Source organism: Diadema setosum, chromosome 7 (assembly GCF_964275005.1).
Source record: "Diadema setosum chromosome 7, eeDiaSeto1, whole genome shotgun sequence".
NCBI classification, from domain to species: domain Eukaryota; kingdom Metazoa; phylum Echinodermata; class Echinoidea; order Diadematoida; family Diadematidae; genus Diadema; species Diadema setosum.
Window position 1 is genome coordinate 29833060 of NC_092691.1, and position 20410 is coordinate 29853469.

Below are 20410 nucleotides of genomic sequence, written 5' to 3' on the forward strand. Positions count from 1 at the left end.
GAATATTGACTTGCCTTGTGTTAGTAAACGATATTTACCAGATGCTTTTTGCGAATAAATTTATTACAACTATTATGAGTAAGTCAAATTGTCAGTTGTCGTATGTTTTCAAATGATACCAGTTAAACGGACAACGTCTTCTGGATAATGATAATACTAGTAACCCTATGCTTGAATTTGATCAATATCATACATGTTCATATAGATGTATATTATATATATATATATATATATATATATATATATATATATATATATATATAATTATATATATAATTATATATATATATACAATTATGTATATAATGTATACATTATATGTGTGTACGTGTGTGTGTGTGTGTGTGTGTGTACGGAGACTCTTACTTTTCTCTCTCTCTCTCTCTCTTTCTCTCTTGGTGACCCGGTCGGGCAACTAAATTCTCTAAATCTGAAATTTTGGTGGCCCGAAAAAGAAACGGAAACATAAAAATTCATTTCGAATAATAAGTGCCCGATTGGGTCACTCCCAAAAATGCCCACTTGGGAAGTTTGGTCTTGGCCCGACATCAATTTTTAGTGGCCCCGGGCCTTCGCTAATGTCGAGCCCTGATACGTTGACAAGATCCCGGACAAGTTTAGAATGTTCAGGCATCGGGGTGAAGATAGGAAATGGACATCGAGAGAGACAAAAAAGATAAAGTGAGGGGAATGAGATATACAGAGAAAAATAAGCATATTGAAAGAAAGATCATTAATTCAGAGGGGTGATTAAGTGCTATGACACACTGTTTTGTGTAAGTGTGTGTCAATTTCACCCTCTGTACAAATATATTTGTTAGATCGCAACTGCTGATCTTACAGGTTTGTTAAAATGTAGATCAGCAGTTGCCATCTTACCAATTCATTATTTTGTACAGACGTTGACGATAAATTGATTTAAAAAAACATATCAAAGCACAAAACAAGTATAGCTGATAAGGCACGCAAGGGCACGCTGATACATAACCATCCGTGCGACCGCACTCGTGGTAAATTGGCCCAAATATTATATAATATGGATGCAGTAATTGCATAAACGTCAGAAGTACCAGGAAAACATTACAATATGTTAAAAAGACATGAATTTGTACGATGAGCTTTGTATTGTTATTGTCATTTTCAAATTTCCCGGGTAATGAAAGCGCACTTGACTTACCTTTTTCAAAAGGCATGGGGAATAATATTATCCTTAACGTATACTTATTCCAATATCAATATGCACTTTTTAGCAGTAACAAACAAGAGAAAACTTAAAACCACCGGCACGATATACATGTCGTCAATAGTGTTTAGTTAAACTGAGACGCAACACGCAAACCAAAAATGACCAGAAATGTCATGCTTGTCTTTGCATTATGATTCTCTCTCCTTGGAAACAACACGCATTGTTTTCCCCGCGTCCTTCCTCTGTATCAGACATGGTGAACCATCTGCCCTGTCGAAAACAAATCTTAAGTCGTCGCCTTGACTATTTGAACAACGACTTGAACTTTGCACCCCCATTCATGGTGTTATCAATGTAATTATCCGTTTCTCTGTGGACGACGTGAAGGAACTACAGGCCCAACCCGAAGCACAAACCCCTTGAGAATAGAGTAGTGGTTTTTAGACTGATTCAGAAGGATATTTCAGCCAGCGGCTGCCACACAACAGTAAATAGAATACACAGTTTGATGTCAACACTTCAAAGCTCTTACACTCCATGCAGAATGTGTATACCTTCCTGTGATGTAACATGACTGGGATGACGTCCTAAGGTTTGCCAATACTTCCATGTTTTCGACGAGACGTTCGATTTCGTTTGACTCTGCTTCATCGACTTTGCTTTATTTTACTCATTTTGTGGTGAAATGTAAGAGTTTGATATAATTCTGGTAACAAACTCATCACCATGGGAACCAAGAAAGAGTCTTCTCTCGCAGGAATATCCATCTTGTTGCTGTTCGTCTTAGCTGGCATCTTCGGTTGCGTGGTCGTCTTCGTTCAGTCCACTGACTCTCTGACGACCGTCAGGAATACGAGATCGAACCAGCTCCCCAGCTCGCAGAATATTCCGATCGATTTCGATTTAAATTGGACCGACATCGAGGACACGGCAACAAATATCTCACTGGGTAGCTGCGAAAATCCGACGTTTACCGTCCAGCAGTGGACAATATGGAATCTACCAATTGCAGTAAGTTTGAAGATTTGTTCTTTCTGAGAACGCTTTGCTGATTCGATTCACCTTCTCATGGCCCCTAGTGCTAGACAATTTTCATTATGATGACACAAGCAGGCCTACGGTTGAACTACGATAACACATGCAGCAAATGTAACAATTTTAAAAGTTGCAAACGTGTCTCCCTGTATGTAGTTTCTAAACAAGTAGATAAAATAGTCAAAGTCTTTCATGCATGATATTAAATGCCAAATGAATAGTAACATGTCAGTTCCAATGAAAAGTGCAATGACATGCATGAAGCTTGCTAAAAACTATGTAGTGTGATCTCGCAACAAGAAATGTGTTTCATCATTGCATTTGCAGTTTTTTCACAAATACAATCCCAAGACATGAATGCACCGGTTTGCACAATCTATCCAAAATTAGATCCGAATAATGATCATTGTCATGGCGCCTCAATTAATATCTTTGTTGAAAATTATATTTTGTCACCACTTGTCTACCTGACCTGTATTTACGTAGCATCAATAATTTATCCAATATTAACTGAACAGATTTACTTATACGTACAGGTGCCGTCGTATAGTTCTTGTTCCTTAGGGTTCATAAGATAACCTTGATATTATTTTGTCTTTTTGTCTATGGGTTCACTCACTCAATCTTATTCTACTGTATTTGTTACTCTGATGTATCTTTATTTGATCACTCCTTTTTGCATCTTCTTGCAGGCAACAATCATTGTATTTTTCAGCTTCTTCCAACCTCGAAAGCGCCTTTTTCCAAACTGCTGTGGCGGGAAGCCGAGCGTAGCTTAGTAAGTTCAATCACCACCTTAGTTCAGTCCATTCGGTCGTAGAGACATTGTACACTAAATTAAAACCGTTAATCATACAGCCATGCAAACTTCCCGAGAGAAGAACTATCACAAATGATGTTTTATATAATAAAATATGTGTTTCATAGGTTTATAGAACGACCGTGACCAAGGAAACCACCAAAACCGTCAAGACTGATATTAATTTGCACATTGAATCCATTTTACCCCACTTAGAATAAAATAATTCTTGAAATGTTCATGTTGAAGGACGCATTGATTAATTATGTTACACCATAAGAATTTTCTAGTGTAAAAATTGATTTGGATTTTGGACGCTTCCGTCAGTTTCAAAGAGTTGTAGTTTGATCGTTGTTTTCATCATTATAATTATCCTCTTGTGCTTTGTTTCTGTTGTTTTGTGTGTGACTTTGTTTTATTTTAGTCCCGTGAATCTTCTCGATACTTACTCTGATCGGCCGGCCTTCCTTTGTGCCTTCGGCATCTGCTGTATCGGAATCCTGGACCTGTTCACGGGCAACTTCTACCTGGAGCCTAACTATGACGACTTGCCTGAAATGGTGCAGGGTAAGACAAACATTCAAGGGATAGTATAGTTTTGGTTGAGATGGGGGATTAACTTTTTGCGAGATAATTAGAAACCATTTATGAAATATTAGGGAGCATACATAATTCTATATAGGAATTCAAAGTTTATTTGATGAAAACGGATGTCATTTCTTGTTATTCATTGAAACATCTTTATTGAGGATAGCTAAATCAGCATTTACATCAGGTTCCTGATAATTATTGTATTATACAGGACCTTGGTGTGATGGCCGAGATAGAAAAAAAAAATAAAATACAACAAAGTGGTCTTAACAAAAAGTGGGTCCCACCTTTTATTGGGACTTTTTTGTTCTAGGATATCTCACCTATTTCAAAACCGATTTTTATCAAATAAACTTTAATTGAAATCCTCTTAGAATTGTATGCTCTTTCATATCTCATTACAAGTTTCTCATTATCCCACAAAACAGGAAACCTGATCAAACCCATATCTCAACCAAAACTATAATAGATAATTCCTTTAACCCCCTCGTCACCGCAATCCTAAAGTGATAATAGGGACTTTGCGCATGAACTGATTAAAGATGATATTGAACGGCTTAGTCGATGCTTGCCTGCGGTAGGTCTTTGGAGTTAAAAGACTGTCTAGTCCTCCTTATTCATACCTCTTTTATTACTTCTATGAGTCACATAAAATATGTCATATATTTCGACGAAAGCGAGTCATTACGTCGAATACGGTATTCAGAAATAAAAGATTTCTTTTTCACATCTCACAAGTTCTTTTAACATTTTACTGGAGTGCGCTCCGGAACACTTGTCATGCTTGCATGCAGTGAATGATAATGATAAAAAGAAGGGGTTGTGGTTAGATCTAGACTTAAACAATATCATAAGCCAATGGAATACAACAGTGTAGAGGGTGCACTCGGTCAGAATTAATGAGGGAATTGGGTGCCATCTGTCAGTCTGTGTCAATGTCACTCCCCGTGTAACATCGAGATTGCGAGTGATGATTAGCCAATGAAGTCCCAAAATTCACAATGATATTGGTTGATGGTGTGCCTTAGTAAGAATACAACCTTTCTTTCTATTTTGGATTTCTGGTATTTCAAAAGGTATAGAAAAAAAAGCTTCTGACTCATGTTAGCCATTGATCTTATTTCATTCAATATTTCTGTTGCAGAGTTATGACTACCTTCTAAATCTCTCAATTTACCCCTAATCCTCAACTTGGTTATCATACACATCGTTAAGCATTGAAGTTAATATTTTCACTTCAGTTCATTTCAATTGAAATTCATTTCCATCCAAAGAAAGATAATACGTAATACAAAGTAAACATTTGACATTCTATATTGTTTAACAATTTCTAAAAATGCAAGTAATAAAGTGTGATACAGAATGATTTTATGAGCAAAACAATACACACTTTGTAAAGACGACAAAAAGTAAAACAGCCATAGAAAAGAATGGTTTGTGCAAAGTGATATATTTTGTCAATCTCTTCCTGATTAAGCGATCTTAGCAAGTTCCACCCAATCTTTCTCCACGGTGAATTTGCAGTAGAATTCAGTGCCGATTTGACACTATTTGATATGAACCAATCAAATAAGGCGTTTTGCATGCAGTAAATCAATTTACCCTTCACTTGCTTACCCATTTACACTTCAAGTGGCTAATCGTGTGCTCTAGACCATCGTGATACTAGAGATCGATATCTTATTTGGGACCGACTGCCTCTTCTTTCTAACCCCCCCCCCCCTCCCCCTCAGTCTCTCTCCCCCTTTCTCTCTTTCTCCCTCTCATTCGCTCGGATTCCCTCAACAATCCTCCTTTTTGTAGCACCTCAAAAGCGATGAATACTTTCAGACATTCTTACAATCTCACATTCTTACATCCGGCTCTAATAATAATAATGATGAATCAAATTCAGAATTCAAATTCAAACTTTATTTTCACTTTTTTTTTCAACAGAATGTACAAGAAACAATGTCATAGAATTGATTTGCGAGTCGTTGAGAATATATTATTATTATTATTATTATTATTATTATTATTATTATTGTTATTATTATTATTATCATCATTATTATTTTTAATATGCGTAGTTTATGTCAAGAAAACGTCCGCACAGCCTAAGGTGAGATTAAAGTTTTAGCAAATATGGCTTTGGGCCGCGAATGCTTTCTTTCGTATAGGGTTGCTTATTTACCCTGCGTATCTATAGGGTTGGGCCACCCAATTGAAGTACATTTTCCAGGTTTGCAGTGGGTTAGCTGTAAGAAACAGCCACGATACGACTGATTGGTAGACAAACAAAAGATTTAGGGGGATTCGTGTTAATGATTGATGTCGCAAATGCCATCGATACGTATATACTTTAAATTAGTTGATCATTAAGCCGGGGTAGCTGTGTTTAAGCGCATTTATGACTACGTCCTAACATATTCTTACACAGTGTAATTGTTATACGACAATCAAATTAAGAAGTAATTGAGTTTTATATGTCATTCAAGGTAATGTAACAAGGAGGGAAAATATCATTTTGGGCATATGCTGTTTCCGAATGCACCGGACTGTATGGATAAACTTAATTAAATAGTATGAGCTCGTGTTGCCGGGAGGGCAGAGTTGGAAAAGAGGTGCTCAATTTTGTTACCCCTTTAACCATTTTATATTCACAGCAGGTGCCTATCGCAAACCATACTGCCTTCCAAAATGAGATTGGAGCGTGGCGCTAAATGAATTCGCCCACCGTTCAATTTCATTTTGAACAAATCAAAACCAAAATTTTATGTTTGGGGAGTGCGCAACAAGATGGTAGTGTCATTGTCTCATTATATAATAAGCAGATATAAAAGTATCTCTTCCCCAGTTCTTGGATCCAGTGTTTGGGTTTTTGAAAGAATGAAAGAATGCACAAGCATCCCAACGGGGCACAAATTTTATCACTTCGATCATCGGTGAGACCAATTTCAGGACAAACATCACCAACATGACCAAGTAAAACCAAAATGCACTTTCGTCTGAAAGAGATACGAAATAGATGTGTGAATCTGTTTTATCGCTGCTTTCTACCTTCTTATAATCAGGCGCAGTGCGCAGCTGCATGGCCTACGTCAACGTGTTCGCCATTGCCTTGGCTCATTATCCAATCATGGTCAGTCTGACGGTTCAAAACTGGGTCGTCAGTGACGTCATAGGCCTACTTTACACGCTGGAATGGTGAGCGCCTAAATCAATATTCGATATAAGTTACATGAATAATGTGTGTTTCTCTTTCTTGACACGTTGCGAATAGTATCCCAGTCTAAGCAAGCAAACAGAGACTGCGTTTATATTGATGCAAAAAAAAAAAAAAAAAAAAAAAAACACCCAAACATTATATACATACATATGCTGAGCCATCGTAATGTCTTAGCCAGTGCAAAACGAAAATGCATTTCCTTTGTAGATGCGATAGATCTTAAGGTTTGTTGCAAAGGACTTGTTTTCTCAACGGTGTTACCTTTGTCTTCTTCTGCAAGTATTCTAGACTCAACAATTGAAGTCAAACATTCAAAGAAATAATGATAGTGTATGCCTTGGTTTTTCTTTTATTTGATTGATTACCACAACCAGTTTGGGTCATTTCAGACGAATAACATTTAACATCCTTAAAGGTCTTTATCAAAGCATCTCAAGGAGAAATGTCAATCATACTGTGTTATCTCTAGATCTTCAGCAATGCGTCTGTTAGGAAATTAACATGAATGATATTAGCCACGTATTTCACATTGCAAAAATTATCGTTCGGAACAGCAAAAAGGGTCGACTTTGTACCGGAATTCTCTCTTTCTATCTTTTCTTTTTCTCCAGGGCGTTCATGTACTGGTATACACTAGCTGAATGTCCGTGGAACGTAAGTATCCGAGCGATTCAACTTTGACCCTTTTTTAAAAGAACGCTACCGCCACGAAATCGTTCGAATATTATCATTTTTAACTTTCATATTGGCATTTTATTCTTTAAAAGCGACTCGACACAACATCTACTCGTTTAAAATCACAAAATTATTTAAATCTTGCAGAATCTCATTCAATCTGCTACCTATTTCTCATTAGCGTGGGATATCAAATTAAATATCATGACTACATTCCTCAGGTTTGACGCCAGTTACCGATTGATGAGGTTTCATCTTCCGAAATCGTGTTGGTTTTGCTGTGTCCCAAAAGACGTCAGAAGTTGAAAATAATCTGCGTAGAATATTTATCAATACAGCATTTTCGTGAATGTATGCTTCGCACGCTCCTTGCCAAACATGTATACGGTGAAAAACAGAGCTATACAAGCCAATGGAGAGATAGATGTCATATGAGCTGCACGGATAGATACAGATACAGATACAGAAAAGAAAGGAAAATTGATAATCAGCTGCCATGGTCACTTGAGACACAGCTTCATTGACATTGTTTTCGGACCTTTCTTTGGACCTCATCATCATCATCATCATCATCTCAAACTATCTATTTTTGTCTGTCTTTTGCCATTCTACTGCTTACAGGAATCTGATGAAGGAAACGTTAATAGGCTAATCCTGATTCCCGTCTACATCATGTACGTCATACTCGCCGTCCTCTTCATTAAGAGGTCCTATCACAACCACAAGATCCGAAAATTACGGAGAGAGGTATAATTATTTTGGGACCGGCCAAATAACATTAAATAGGCAAATGTAGTTTGTATACAACTGCAAGCGCGCGCGCGCACACACACACACACACACACACACACACACATATATATATATATATATATATATATATATATATGCCCACACAAACACTATCCTGTAAGTATTTTTGTATGTTGTACAGTTCCATATATCATGCTAGGATTAGATAAACAAACAAACAAACAAATATTTAAATGCATCACGAGCCCTCGTCGTATCCAAAGACACCACGGTATAACATCCATGTTGGAACATCCTGGTCGTCATAAAAGATCAATTCGTAAGTTGGTGAAGCATAGCACAGGAAAAGTAATTTGCTGATAACAGCGTGGCTGCATTACGACTAACGAGACCAATAATACTTGTATCTTTGGCGTCTTCTTAAGTTCCTCTTTCGTTATATCAAATGTTTGTCGAGTTCGGTGTGCACCATGTATGTGTCATTAATTTGACTCTTTAGTTGTGATAAATACACCCCCCCCCCCCCAAAAAAAAAAAAAAAAATATAAACAAACCGTTCATTTTTCATCCGTCTGCCTTGATGGAAATGGTTGATATTTCTACGTGTGCCCTGAATTGAAGCACAGAAGATTAATGGGGAAATTGATTTTCATTTCTTGATTTCACATGCGTAACAAGGGACTGGAGGCACAGGTTCACGAGTTGCAATTTGAAGACACACATTACTACGAGAGGGTGAAATATCTCCTCACTCCAAAAGCGCGATTGGAAAAGTGAGTACATCATCTATCATTTTCTCACCGTTTTGTTTGTGAACCCGTGGTATACTTCATAATGGTGGATACCCATAAGTGTGATGAGATATCAATGGGATTTTCAGCAACAAACATAGTGATATCGTCGAGGAATGAATGATAGAAAATGTAAAGTGTTTTTGCTATGGTGTCAGAAAACAAAGCTTAAAAATATGGCAACCTATACATGTTGTACTCCATATAATCAATATCCCTTTAATCTGTAACTCATAGGAATTGTAAACTAATCGAATATAGATGCTATCGGCATGTCTTATGATAAATGGCACCGCCTGCTATTGTCGCCAGAAAAACGTACATGGGGTGGTAACAGTGCGCCATAATCAGCAAAAGGTTGCCGCCACGTGCAGTTTTTGAGATATTATGATTAATTTTCATTAAACAAGTCCCGATTATACAAACGATGTGTCCCGTGATACTAATTGTATGACTGTCTTACTAATCAATTTTCACTTTTCTGCGTTCTAATGACTTGACAGAAATCGGCCGGAACCGGGCAAATTTCGGAAGCTTATTAACAAGATTTACGAAAGTGAACCTGGTAAGTTTTCTTCCATTCATCTAATATTGACAACACCAGCTTATCTAACCCTAATCCTAATTTGTTTAGAATTCTATTCGTATAGTAATGCAGTTATCTGATTAACACAGGGTAAAGGGTTAAATAGTTTGCATTAATATGCAATTTATTGACAACTGGAAAATAAGGAAGATCAAATGAAGAAAAGAAAAAAGAAAAACACTATTATTTGCTTAAATAGTTAATTATAGTGAAACTAAATTCTCTTCACGCAAGAGGCGAAGATCAGAGAAAATATGACTAGTAAAAATGTGATGTATGTATATATATATATATATATATATATATATATATATATATTGTATATACTGCATATAGATATAAGGGAAAATACTGAGAAAGTACAAAGAGCAATGTATAACAATATACTTAATTCATGTTTTTGCATTATTTTTTTTTCCCGACAGGATTTCGGTATTCCCGTCGAATCGTGTGTACCATAGGACTCAGTGCTTTGTGTCTATATTGTGTAAGTAGTCATCCTATCTTTCATTTTTCTTTATTTGTGACGAAAGGAGTAATGTTGTCGATGATTTATCTCACGAAAGAGCAATCATTTTACTTCGTCACTGATCACGAATTCTTCAGCATTGTATATACAACGTCTGTTTTGCTTACAAACGCAGAACAAGATAAAACAGAGGATGGTGCAGCGGGATTAAAATCAACATAAAATGCGACGATGTTTTCTCATTATTACACCTGGTGGTCTTGATGATGTCATTACATATATATATATATATATATATATATACACATATGCATATACATATATATATATATATATATATATGTTATAGAGCTATAATAAACACACACCCCTTTTGTCTGTTGTATTTTCGTACGCTTCTGTAAGTATAGGTGGGAATCATATACGAGGCTACGGAAGTGGCTTTGCAACGGTGGCTAGACACCACGTTTGGCGAAGACGGGGACCTCTTCGAGTTCTACGATCAGGACAATGACACGGACACCTTCTATGAGTGGAAGGAGTTATTTGATACGGTTGTTTGTGAGTCATTGTTCATAGTACAACGCATGAGCGTGATACTGATTACTCAAGTCAGTGCCAGACTTGAGGTAACTTTTCTATGGTTGCTGTGAAAAGAGGTTACAGTTCGTTATTCAGAAGGACCGTCAATCCGAAAACAAAATATGGTTCGTAATTTCGAATTAGATTCGTTAGTGCGCACCTTTGCTTCATTTTCGGTTTAGGGAATCTCATTTCATTTTCAAAATTACAAACCATCGGAATAACGAACTTCAATATATTTTCGGATAAACAAACGAACCTTATTGCATTTTACTTCAGAAAACGAACCTTATTTCATTTTCGGATTAACAAAACTTTGGAATAACGAACCATGGGAATAACGCCACATATGCTCCGATTAAACGACACCATATATTTATTTTCGAATTAACAAACATCTATAGGAATAGGAAATTTGTGTGTTTTAGAACAACAAGCCTTCTGAATAACGAACCTTAATTCAATAAATTTCAGATTAGCAAACCTGCGTAATGACGAACGTCACCGGTAAAGAGCACCTACGTGAAATGAGTCTCTCGACGTATCATCGTTAGTTAGAAATCGTTAGTTCACAGCCACCATACATTTTGTATAGAAGCATATAGGTACCTATACGTGACTGATTAAATATTATTGGAAAGAGAAAGACAAGGAAAGGATGTTAATCTTGTACAAGTTTTTAAAGTTGCCCCAGATTTTCCTAACGCTTTGATTTATATTACTACTGATAAAAGTAGTAACAACGATATACAGGACCATTACTTTGTTGGACATTATACACGTTTTTTAGTCCTTTATAGCAGAAAATAACTTGACTTGAATCTAAATGACGAAAACCAAGACGTTTTTCATCATTCGTTAAAACTGCAACAATAAGTGCCGCGAGCAGATTCTTCAAGTTAGACAACCCCGAAATAGCCGTTTTTATTCATGCAGGATAATAAAGTTTGCCATAACTCTGCTCTTCCCCAAACAGACACATTTTCTCCGACCGTGTTCACCTCAATGTCAATCATGATCTGCTATTCTTTCATCGCCTTCATCACCTACAGGTAACTTACCTCTTCAGCTGACTTTCCAGAGCGATTTATGATTTATTTATCAGAATGTTGCTCAGTGATATTCATAATTTTTTCTCTCACTATTTTGTCATCTTATAATCACCATAATGCAGCTTGACATTATTTGAATTTCAAAGTGATGAGTATACGATGAATTAAATGCAAGAAAATGAATTATCCTCAAGTTTATATTTCGATATTTTAATATAAAAGTCTATACCTTAACCAAAAGTCCGTGTTTACCCACTACTAGTGTCTTCATGAGTTAAATAGACGATTCCAATAACCTTTGTCAATTCAATTTCATCTCATTACAATGCATTGTCGTGTATCAGACTTTCATCAATCAAACTATTATGGTTATGTTTCATGTATTACACAGGAGAAACACAATACGCCTTTGGCGAGGGGATAGATCATTCTGCCCAAATGAGCACTTCAAGAATACATCACTTGTGGTAAGCTTTTTTGTTTTCTACTTGTTTCTGACCCACCTTATTTCAGCATTAACGGTGTGCTATATATCACTGCAATTGCCAAGAGTAATACTAGTAGGACCTGCACTTGTTATACTGCTATAACTTATTACTACTGTACGCTACTATTTCTGCTACCACTACTACAATATACCACTACTTTACTCTTATATACTCAAATTATGTCACTACAACTTCTACCTTGACTGCTGCTGCAGCGACTTCTACGATAACTATCATCATTACTCTTCCTCTGGCTCGTAATACGCTACAATGTATTATTATTATTGTGATTATAATCATTATTGTTCATATAATAAGATGCATTTTCATCAATTCTTGTTTCCCCCACGCACTGATCATCCACACAATAATCTTCGGCAGTAATACGGAGTTTCAGTTGTTACCTTCTGTACTGTAAGCTTCAATTAGTTGCCTTTTGTTTTTGTTTGTTTGTTTGTTTGCTTGCTTGCTTTTTTGACAAAATTGTATGTCTATATCGCGCATGATGTCGTCTGCGCTCATTATAAATATCATACATTGACATGATTGTGCTGCGTATTCACACTGTGTTAAGTTTCTCGATGTGGTGTACTCTTGTCGGATGTCACTACCTTTATCATTCTCTCGAGACAGGTAGCCAGCTTCAAATATTCTGGCTTCCACATAGGCTTCGTCTTATGGGGTAAGTACAGCAGCTCGTCAAACGATTCCATCACAAGTTACAGTATAGGTAGACAGTATTATATCGCAAAATCAGAGATAATATAATGATGATAATGATAATAATAATAATAATAATAATAATAATAATAATAATAATGATAATAATGATATATGTAATATATATGTATTATAGTATGTATATATATATATATATTATATATATATACATATATACATATATACACACTTCAAAATGCAATATCACTGACATCGTATGCTAAGATAAGAATTGTAATAATGATGACATTAATAACATTTGTGATGATGATTATAAAGAAAGTATGGATACAACACATCCATGGCGCAAAACTCCCGAACCAGCCTCAAAGCCAGTTATATGCCAGTTAGAACATAATACATAATAAGTGGTTCATTTTCTATTTCGATTGTTTTCCCAGGTTTCATACTGATCCAGCTCGTCCTCTGGCTTCTCGTCTTCCTCTTCACCTACCTCCTCGTTCTCCCGCTCGTCAATGGAGAGTTGAACTGGGTTTGGGTCATCATTAAAAACCAGTGGTGAGTTTTAAGACTCGTAAAGTTACTGGCTATGCAACAACGACGCCAAAATAGTTATGTTGCCGTCTTTGACGCATGAGATCATGGCGTGGAGCGCACGTGTGTGTGAAATTTGTGCACATTTGACTCAGTTTTGTGTGAGAACTCAAATAATCATATCCCAGTAGACCCTACTGCAAACGTTATGTGGCTATAGTAACGATAAAAACTACCCAAAAATAAAACAACACATGTCCTTAAAGAGCATTATCCTCGGAAGCTCGAAGCATCAGACCAGGACTCACATCCCTGATCAGATCTTATGATCAGCAGTGGAGTGTCCAGCATACTTCCATGATCGAAAGAAAATTCCCAATTTATCATGTCTTGGTCTAATCTTCTTCAGGTGTCCAGGCACACGGAGACATTCCATAAATGAGTTGCTCTGTGTGTGGAGGAACTGTATAACTATCAAGACTCTTACTTCAGCGGTTTGATTATATATTCTTTTACATCTAATGTCGCAAGTACATTTAGTAACCATCATGACTAACCTAGTCTTCAGTAACTAATCGTGCCCCTCGTAAAAACGTGATCTGTCGATACAGGTTGACTGTCGTCGTGTACCTGGTCATCTACTACGCTCAAGTTTTCTCGGCGAGATTCCTCTTCCTCCGAGAAAGGGGAAAGGAGCTCAGCATCAACAACAGGCAAGAATAACGACCCACTTCACTCCAATGTAGTCACATAATATTGGTCTGTAAAAATTGGGTTTTGTGCTTGTGGTGGCTTTATGAATATATCCCCATCTTACTGACATAATTCTGTGAGCACTTTATTTCATCTATTCTGAATACATGTATTTCAAAACGAGTAGCCCGATCAGCACATACTGGCGGCCCCACCCAGTCCCAGCCCCCACAGAATTGTTCAATGCACCTTTCGACATGATAAAATCGTAATCATACGCAAAACCTGTGTGCGTCTTTAGATGGCCTCACATATTCTGCAGTTTGTCCTATATGTCATATAGCTGATACAATTTCTTTCCGCTATACAAGTGATCTTCGTAGCATATTATTGAGTTCCGGAAAATCTCTAAATTGACGACAAGATCATTTCATGCTTTCTTCTGATTCAGGCGACTCTTCCACGTTCAGGTGTATTTCTTTTTCTTCTTCAACGTGATTCTCGGTTTGGCCTCGTGTCTTCTTCGGATATTCAAGTCGGTTTTGTTCGGATTGCTCCTCGTCGGTCGCATAGACCGGTGCCTGCTCATGAGGGGCTTCGAACTCTTCGATTCAGGTGATAATAAATTGTAACGCCATTAATGTGCATTATCCGTTTTAGTGCAAAAACATTGTTGGAATTAAAAGGAGAGATTATACCATGCAACACACCGGATGACGTTTAATGTTCCATGACATCACAGGCTCAGAAGGAGACGTTTTAAGAGTTTTTGATTTTTTTTTTTTTGGATGCCTTCTGGTTTTCATGTCATGGTGGCATGTATTGACATAATACGTGTAACGTCCTCTCGAAGAAATTACTTGGCATTCAAAGAAGATGTGCATTAGTGGTGATTTGTTGCTTCTAAGGTAGTGTTGATTCTTAGGGTCTGTTCGCAGAAGACGTAGCAGTGCTTGATATGGTCTTGCAAGTTCTATAGTATTAACAATCTTCGTTTATTCTTCTCATCGCGGTGGCAGGTTACAAGGCTTACCTGGGCTTCTTGCAGCTCGAGGTCGCCCACACTCACCCCGTGGTCATCACCTTCTGCCACTTCCTCCTCCAAACACAGAAGGAGAATAGGGACAAGCTGCTCGAATTCAGCGAAAAGGATGACGGTGAGTCTACTTCGTACAGTAAGGAATGATTAGGCACGGGGATTTTTGACGAAGTAACGTCATTAAAAGTATAGCACTCCTCGTCAAAGAGGGCGCACATCACACATCTATGTGATTACATGTATTGTTAAGACAAAATAATAACCATGCAGGGTGTATGCGTGCGTGTTTGTGCTTCGTTTGTACTTCGTTGTGAGGTTAAAGATGTAAGTAAATGGGTCTATCGTAACATATTTTAAATCACTAATATTTCAGTAAACAGTTCCACAGTGTTCATATGAATGGAATATGTTTTACAACTCAAGTGATATGTGTTATATATATATATATATATATATATATATATATATATATATATGTAGGGCCTATATCGAATAATGAGAAAGTAAGACAACAATGAGGTTTTGATTGCCATCTGAAACCAATACTGGATACAGAATAATCGTAAGATTGTTTTTCGTTGGATGAAAATAAAGCTAGCAAATCAGGGTAGTATAGCTGGACCCGATGAGGGGAAAAAGCTCTGGTTACAAAATGATACATCCAGTGACCACTATAAAAGACAAGATGCGCTTAAGGCAGGAAAATTATGTTTCATGACCTTTCAGGATTAATTATTGAAGTGTATAATCAGCGTCTTCTCTCTGTTGCAGTGGACATGTCGACTCGGCGAAGTCCCGATAAGAGGGCGCGAATTCGCTGGCATCTGGCTATGACCCTTCTTAAAAACAACCACCTGCTCTCTGACAGACTGGCCGCCATCTTGGACGCGAGACGCGAGGAACTGCGAAAACAAGTAAGAGAAGAGATGGAGAAGCAGGAAAAGGAGAGTATTGAAAGTGCCGTCGAGCCGCTGGACGATGTCGATGACGAAGGAGAAGATGGAGAGAAGAGCAACAAAGAAGGGAGTCCGGTGATGATGGTTAAGCCCGATTCGGGTCACAGTTCACGTGAGATCAGCGATGACGATGACGAACGACCGGTAACCATGATAAAGAAGCAACCATCACCCCGTACTTGAGAATGATAGATATGATTTGAAAACACTATTAGATTATTATGGGCAAGTCTACGCATCAAATCAAATGCAAGGGAGGGGTATAATGAGCAATTTTGTTTAACCAAAATTATTTTGAATACTCCCTCCATCTTTGGAAATAGCAGCCCCTCTGGAAATAGATAATACTTGTCATCTGCTGGTGCCGGCCTTATCAGCAGTGGCGTATCTAGGGGGGGGGGGGGGGGCAAGGGGGCACGTGCCCCGGGCGCCACTCCTTGGGGCGCCAAAAAAAACGAAGAAGAAGAAGGAAAAAAAGGAAAAAAAAATGAAGAAGAAGAAAAAAAAAAGAAAAGAAGAAGAAAAAGAAGAAGAAGAAGAAGAAGAAAAAAAACTCGCCCGGAAGGGGGAGGGAGATTGGTGGGGGGGGGGGGGGGGGGCAGAAAACCAAATCAAACAAGATAAAAACAAAACATGATGACGCGGACAAAATGACAATGTTTATTGTGTTCACACAAAAATTCCATGTTCTTTCAGCTAAAATACAAAAATTTTTGGCTCGCTCGCTGCGCTCGCTCGCCAAAATTTATATAAAAAAGAAGGTAAGAACAAAACGTGATGGTGACAAAATGACAGTGTCTATTGTGTTCACACATGTCATTTTATATATAGCAGGCGAAATGTTTCACGGAGCAGCGGCTGCAATTTCATTCGTTCTGAAGCGATCGCCAATTGGATCAAAAGAGGGCGTCAACGGTTTCGAACATACGGGGGGGGGGGGCGCAAAAAAACAACAACAAATCAAACAAGATAAGAACAAAACGTAATGATGACGCAGAAATATACAAATTTCGGCTCACTCGCTCGTACTAATTTAGAGTATTTTTTCAAGTCCTCAGTTTGTTGGTATAAATCGTTATCTATAAGGTCGTCACTATGATTGTGAGATTCAATGAGCAAAAAAAAAAAAATGACAAGAATTCCATGTTTTGTAAGCTGAAATACAAAAATTTTCGGCTCGCTCGCTGCGCTCGCTCGCCAAAATTTATATATAAAAAAAGATAAGAACAATACGTGATGATGACGAGGACATTTACAAATTTCAGCTCACTCGCGCGCACTAATTTAGAGTATTTTTTAAAGTCCTCAGTTTTTTGGTATAAATCGATATCTATAAGGCTGTCACTATATCTTGATTAGAATTGTAAGATTTGGTAAGCAAAAAATGACAAGAATTCCATCTTTTGTCAGCTGAAATACAAAAATTTTCGGCTCGCTCGCTGCGCTCGCTCGCCAAAATCTATCAAAATTCATTACATTTAAATCACCCTCAAGATATCCCTTTTAAGTGCTTGAAAAAGCATCATGTGGACTTCGTTTAAAGTCCCTACCGGGATGGGGTTGGGGTTTAACACTTTTTCAGAAATTAGGGGAGCAATTTTCGTGCTTGCCCCGGGCGCCGTTTTCCCTAGATACGCCACTGCTTATCAGTTGAACAAAGGTTATCAAAAAGTAGATATCGTCATCACGCTAGCCAAGTCTGTTGTATGATTGAACCGTACCCCAACTTCTGAAATGTTTCTAGATTTCCTCTATCGTGTCTATGTCATAAAAATGGTAACGATCTTTAAGTGTCATGGAAATTCTTTGTCTGTTCGTGTAAACCTGATACATGTACAGGCGTCGACATGTATTTTACACAGCAATGAGTCTTGTTCTCTGCAGTGTTTTTGCTTTTGGTGCAAACGGATGCTACAACTGGCAAGAGGCCCGCGCGATTTCTAAATAGATCAATGATCATAATTCAATTATTACCAACATTCAACATCCATAAGCAACAAGAACGCAATTTCAGTCACCTAATTCGTACACATATTTTGTACTACATTTTATGACTTGTACTGCTGACAAACTGTTGCTTTTTGTTGGAGGGAAATAAAGTAATCAAATGGAACTGAATTGAAAACCTAACTAGCAACAAGATCAAAACCTTCAAATAACAATATTACACAGAACCGGTATTAATTCTTTATCATTATTATTTGCGCCCATGAATGTGCAGAATCCTGATACCACGACGATAGATCAACACTCGATAGCAAGCACCACTTACTTGATACTGGAAGACGATGGGAAAACGTCAGCTGGCAGTAAGCGTCCAACTCCAAAGGACCAACTTGACGGCGTTTCGCAGCCGAGTTCGATTCGATCGTCCACGTGCTGGACCGAGCAGAGCAGTACCGATGGTCAAAGTCCAGGCGCCCCGATAGCGATGGTCGATATGACGACTGGAGACAGCAACGATGTGAAAGCAGACGGTGGTGACGTCATCATGGAGGACAATGGGGAAAACGATAGTCCACCGTAGCCAAGAACAGATTGCAACACGATGAATCCTGAATGTGATTTGAATTTTGCCGTTGGCGCAAAGGCAATGATGGCCCCGATGGGCAATTTTGACAAGCGTTAAAACTTCGGAAATCCGAAAGTACAAACTGTTGTCATGCAACTCAAGCTGACCATTGCAAGGACATCATTAAACTTAATCAAAGTATAAAATGGGGCATTTTGATAGGACATTATGTCTGCAGATGTATGTTTGTTTCCACAAGACAATAAAAGTAGACGCACAAACCCGACAGAAAAGCCACAAAAGTGTGAAGCTTTTTAAGATACGAAGAAGATGGAGTTGCTCAATGCTCTGGCGTATTCTTGTGTAATGAACCTTAGAAGTTGTTTAAAAAGAGTTTTGTCTCTCTTCTCATGTAGGTTGAAAGTACACAATAAATACAATCATCATGGTACAATAATTAGGCCCCTACTATACCATCACTTCGTTGTAAACACAATGCATTCTGTCAATTCGGCACATCGCGACATACCAAGGAGGTGCACCTCTTTGGTCATACGAACAGAAATTGGTGAGATGCTTTTAAGGCCACCGCACACTTTACACAACTGACCCTACTTTGGATCCGAAATAAATCACAATAGCAGCAGAATAAACATGATTATCTTATAATTTTATTTCAGATCCAAAGTTGGTCAGTCATGCGACCGAAAGTCGTACAGTGTGCTGCGGCCTTTGAAATATGTCATAGACAGATTTGATTCAACTTGATTGTCTGTCAGACTGTTTTCTTCTATCGCATATCGGCGTAGATAAATCAGTGTGGGACCCAGGCAATATGCAAAATATAATGCTTTGTAGAAGAGCTACTGTATATACGCAAGCGCATGCACGACACTAGCTGGCGCTCAAAGCATGCTCCTCACTTAATACATTGGGCAAATGTGGTTTAACGGAAGAAGTTTAAGGAACAGTTGGGATTAAAGGGGATGGCTAGTAACTGATTAGTTTGAATCAGTGGGAATGCTGGAGGATGATTGTTCCAATCCTTGTGGGATTCATTTAAGAGTACATTATATATCTATTGTTGAGTGAAATTATTTGCTTCAGAATGGTCTCATATTCAAGTAATGTGCAGTTTAATGTTTCCAGGTTAGCATGCCTGTACAGTGACGGGGCCTTAAACTGCACGTTACTTGAATATGAGATCATTCTGAAGCAAATAATTTTCACTCAAGAATAGATGTATAATGTACTCTTAAACAAATCCCACAAGGATTGGAACAATCATCCCCCAGTATTTCCACTGATTCCCACTGATCAGTAACTAGCCATCCCCTTTAAATCATTATTATATATTGCAGTTTGTGTGGCTTTGTCTTGTTTTGTAACCGCCGTAGTGTCTTAATTTGCTTCGTTATGTTTTGTTTTATTTAGCGTGAATGTCGAATGGAAAATGAATTGAATTAAAATCTTAACAACCATCCTTTCTGTTTCAAAGGCATGGAACCATCTTTCTTAATATGGTACATGTACAGAATAATGGTCATTTCATCTGTTGGAATGCTTACTACACATTTGTCAGTCAAAGTTTCGACTTTTTTGTTTTTGTCTTCCCATCTATAAGATTTTGACGGAGCAACACCAATTGTTTTGCTATGCTTTAATGTCCATAGACAGTAAAATTCAGTCATGGCATGATATTAATATATCGCTTCAATCTATCAACTAGACAGCGCGATAACATAAGGCTTGCTGAATCTTTAAACACGGCACTTCCATG

The 20410-nt window shown here is 37.7% G+C and overlaps 1 protein-coding gene across 1 annotated transcript; it reads left to right on the forward strand.

Moving 5' to 3' along the window:
• Positions 1–1912: 1912 nt before the first annotated feature.
• LOC140231173 (stimulated by retinoic acid gene 6 protein-like) lies at positions 1913–18645 on the forward strand. Its single transcript, XM_072311321.1, has 19 exons — positions 1913–2197; positions 2914–2999; positions 3445–3587; positions 6665–6797; positions 7431–7473; positions 8116–8241; positions 8926–9020; positions 9542–9603; positions 10050–10111; positions 10504–10654; positions 11652–11727; positions 12119–12194; positions 12849–12897; positions 13337–13454; positions 14042–14143; positions 14575–14738; positions 15143–15280; positions 15934–16262; positions 18340–18645. The coding sequence occupies exons 1-19, from the start codon at positions 1913–1915 to the stop codon at positions 18643–18645; spliced, it is 2544 nt and encodes an 847-aa protein (XP_072167422.1).
• The last annotated feature ends 1765 nt before the right edge of the window (positions 18646–20410 follow it).

Coding starts and splice junctions, on each gene's coding strand:
- LOC140231173 (XM_072311321.1), top strand. CDS start 1,913: ATGGGAACCAAGAAAGAGTCTTCTCTCGCAGGAATATCCATCTTGTTG. Junction 10,655..11,651: donor GTTATTTGATACGGTTGTTT/GTGAGTCATTGT, acceptor TTCCCCAAACAG/ACACATTTTCTCCGACCGTG. Junction 12,898..13,336: donor CATAGGCTTCGTCTTATGGG/GTAAGTACAGCA, acceptor TTGTTTTCCCAG/GTTTCATACTGATCCAGCTC.